This window comes from Caenorhabditis briggsae, assembly GCF_000004555.2.
Source record: "Caenorhabditis briggsae complete genome, chrIV, whole genome shotgun sequence".
NCBI classification, from domain to species: Eukaryota; Metazoa; Nematoda; class Chromadorea; order Rhabditida; family Rhabditidae; genus Caenorhabditis; species Caenorhabditis briggsae.
The window spans coordinates 6,336,516-6,337,955 of NC_013487.2; the positions used below are offsets into that span (position 1 = coordinate 6,336,516).

The 1,440-nt window shown below is 30.0% G+C and overlaps 1 protein-coding gene across 1 annotated transcript in view; it reads right to left on the reverse strand.

Annotated features, from left to right (window-relative positions):
* Window positions 1-1,440, reverse strand: part of CBG19855 — a gene marked incomplete at both ends in the record, with an annotated part of 5,486 nt that overhangs the window by 2,708 nt on the left and 1,338 nt on the right. Inside the window, one exon of the mRNA XM_045235339.1 lies at window positions 794-1,440. This exon is cut by the window's right edge and continues 1,338 nt beyond it. Coding sequence (XP_045096903.1) covers window positions 794-1,440 — 647 coding nt within the window. The remainder of the gene's footprint in view (window positions 1-793) is intronic.

Here is a 1,440-nt window from a genome sequence, read left to right on the forward strand (position 1 = left end):
TAATAATTTTTAATAGAATAATCGGCAAAGTCAGATGACATAATTTAATGTGTAATAAATGGTTTATTTATTTCTTAATCTTAGATCTAATGAGAAGTCATTTCAGTTTGATTTTCCTCAAGACTTCAAACCCAAATCTATAGCCGTTGTAAAAGTCGATGGAACTTTGGAGAGTGATAACAACAATTTTATATATCTATCTTGTAGTCTTATTTGTGATTCTTTTATGAAAGAAAAACAGAGTAATATAATTTGTAAGTTTTTGAAAAAGAGTAAAACCATAAAATATGAACCCGTAAATTTGATCTATCATAAAACTGCTAACACTTGTAACACACTAACTTTAAAACTTGTGGATGATCAGAATAAACTTATTGAATATAATGATTGTGATGTTCATATAGAGCTACACATTATCTAAATTCTTTTAAAACCAGAACCACTTTTAAGAATCTTCAAGAAGTCTTTATTAGTTTTAGATAGCTTTGTCTTTTTATGTGAAGTCTGTTTAGATTGTTTTGGAATTTCTTTAGGAATATTTTCTACAAGTTCTACTTTAGGTTTTTCCTCTGAACCCATAATTGAATAACTAGAAGCATTTCCAGCATTGAAGAATCTCATTTATTTAGTTAAAAATTAATCAACTGTTAGAGATTGTATAGACGGTCGATGCACCATTTCTCTTAACTCAACAGCCTCATACTCTCTCCTTCTTTTTCTATTTTTTCTATCAATGAAAGTTTTTGGGGAAAGTATCATCCAAAATGATCTAGCTATAAATAGGTATACGAACATTGCTGGCAAAGTAACACCAACTCTCCAAATTCTAAGCCACCATTTTCCAAAGAATCCTTCTACATCGTCTAATATTTCATGAGGTAAAGTAGAATCTTGATTACTAGCATGAGCTTCAATTGAAACATCAGACTTTTCTCTCATTTCCTCAATGAGTTCTTCTTCAATATTTGTCTTCAAATCTAATAGAATATGCTCATGGAATACTACTTTGTCATCTAAGAATTTTAAATCAAACTCTTTGAAACTTTTCATGTTAGTGATGTTACTTCTATAATCAATCATAGGATGAAGCTGTGGTTTGCTTGATATGACTCCTCCTGAATGATCATTTTTGTAATACCAAATTTTATCTCCAAGACTTTTTATCTTGATTGGTATTTGTCCTAGTGTAAGTGCAATGCTTAGCTTACGTCCATCAAAATGAGTAACGTCTATAAAGTCAATCTCTTCTTCATCAATTTCTTTACAGAATGTAACTTGTACAATTTCTGCAACATCGATAAATCTGACTTTGACGGCTGTATGATTCAATTGTTTTTGGATGTATCTTCTTGGATTTTCTCTAATAAGACTTTCAAGAACTTCATTTTGCTCGTTGAAAATATCACACATTACTTCTGTAGTATGTCTCAGTAGATTGTT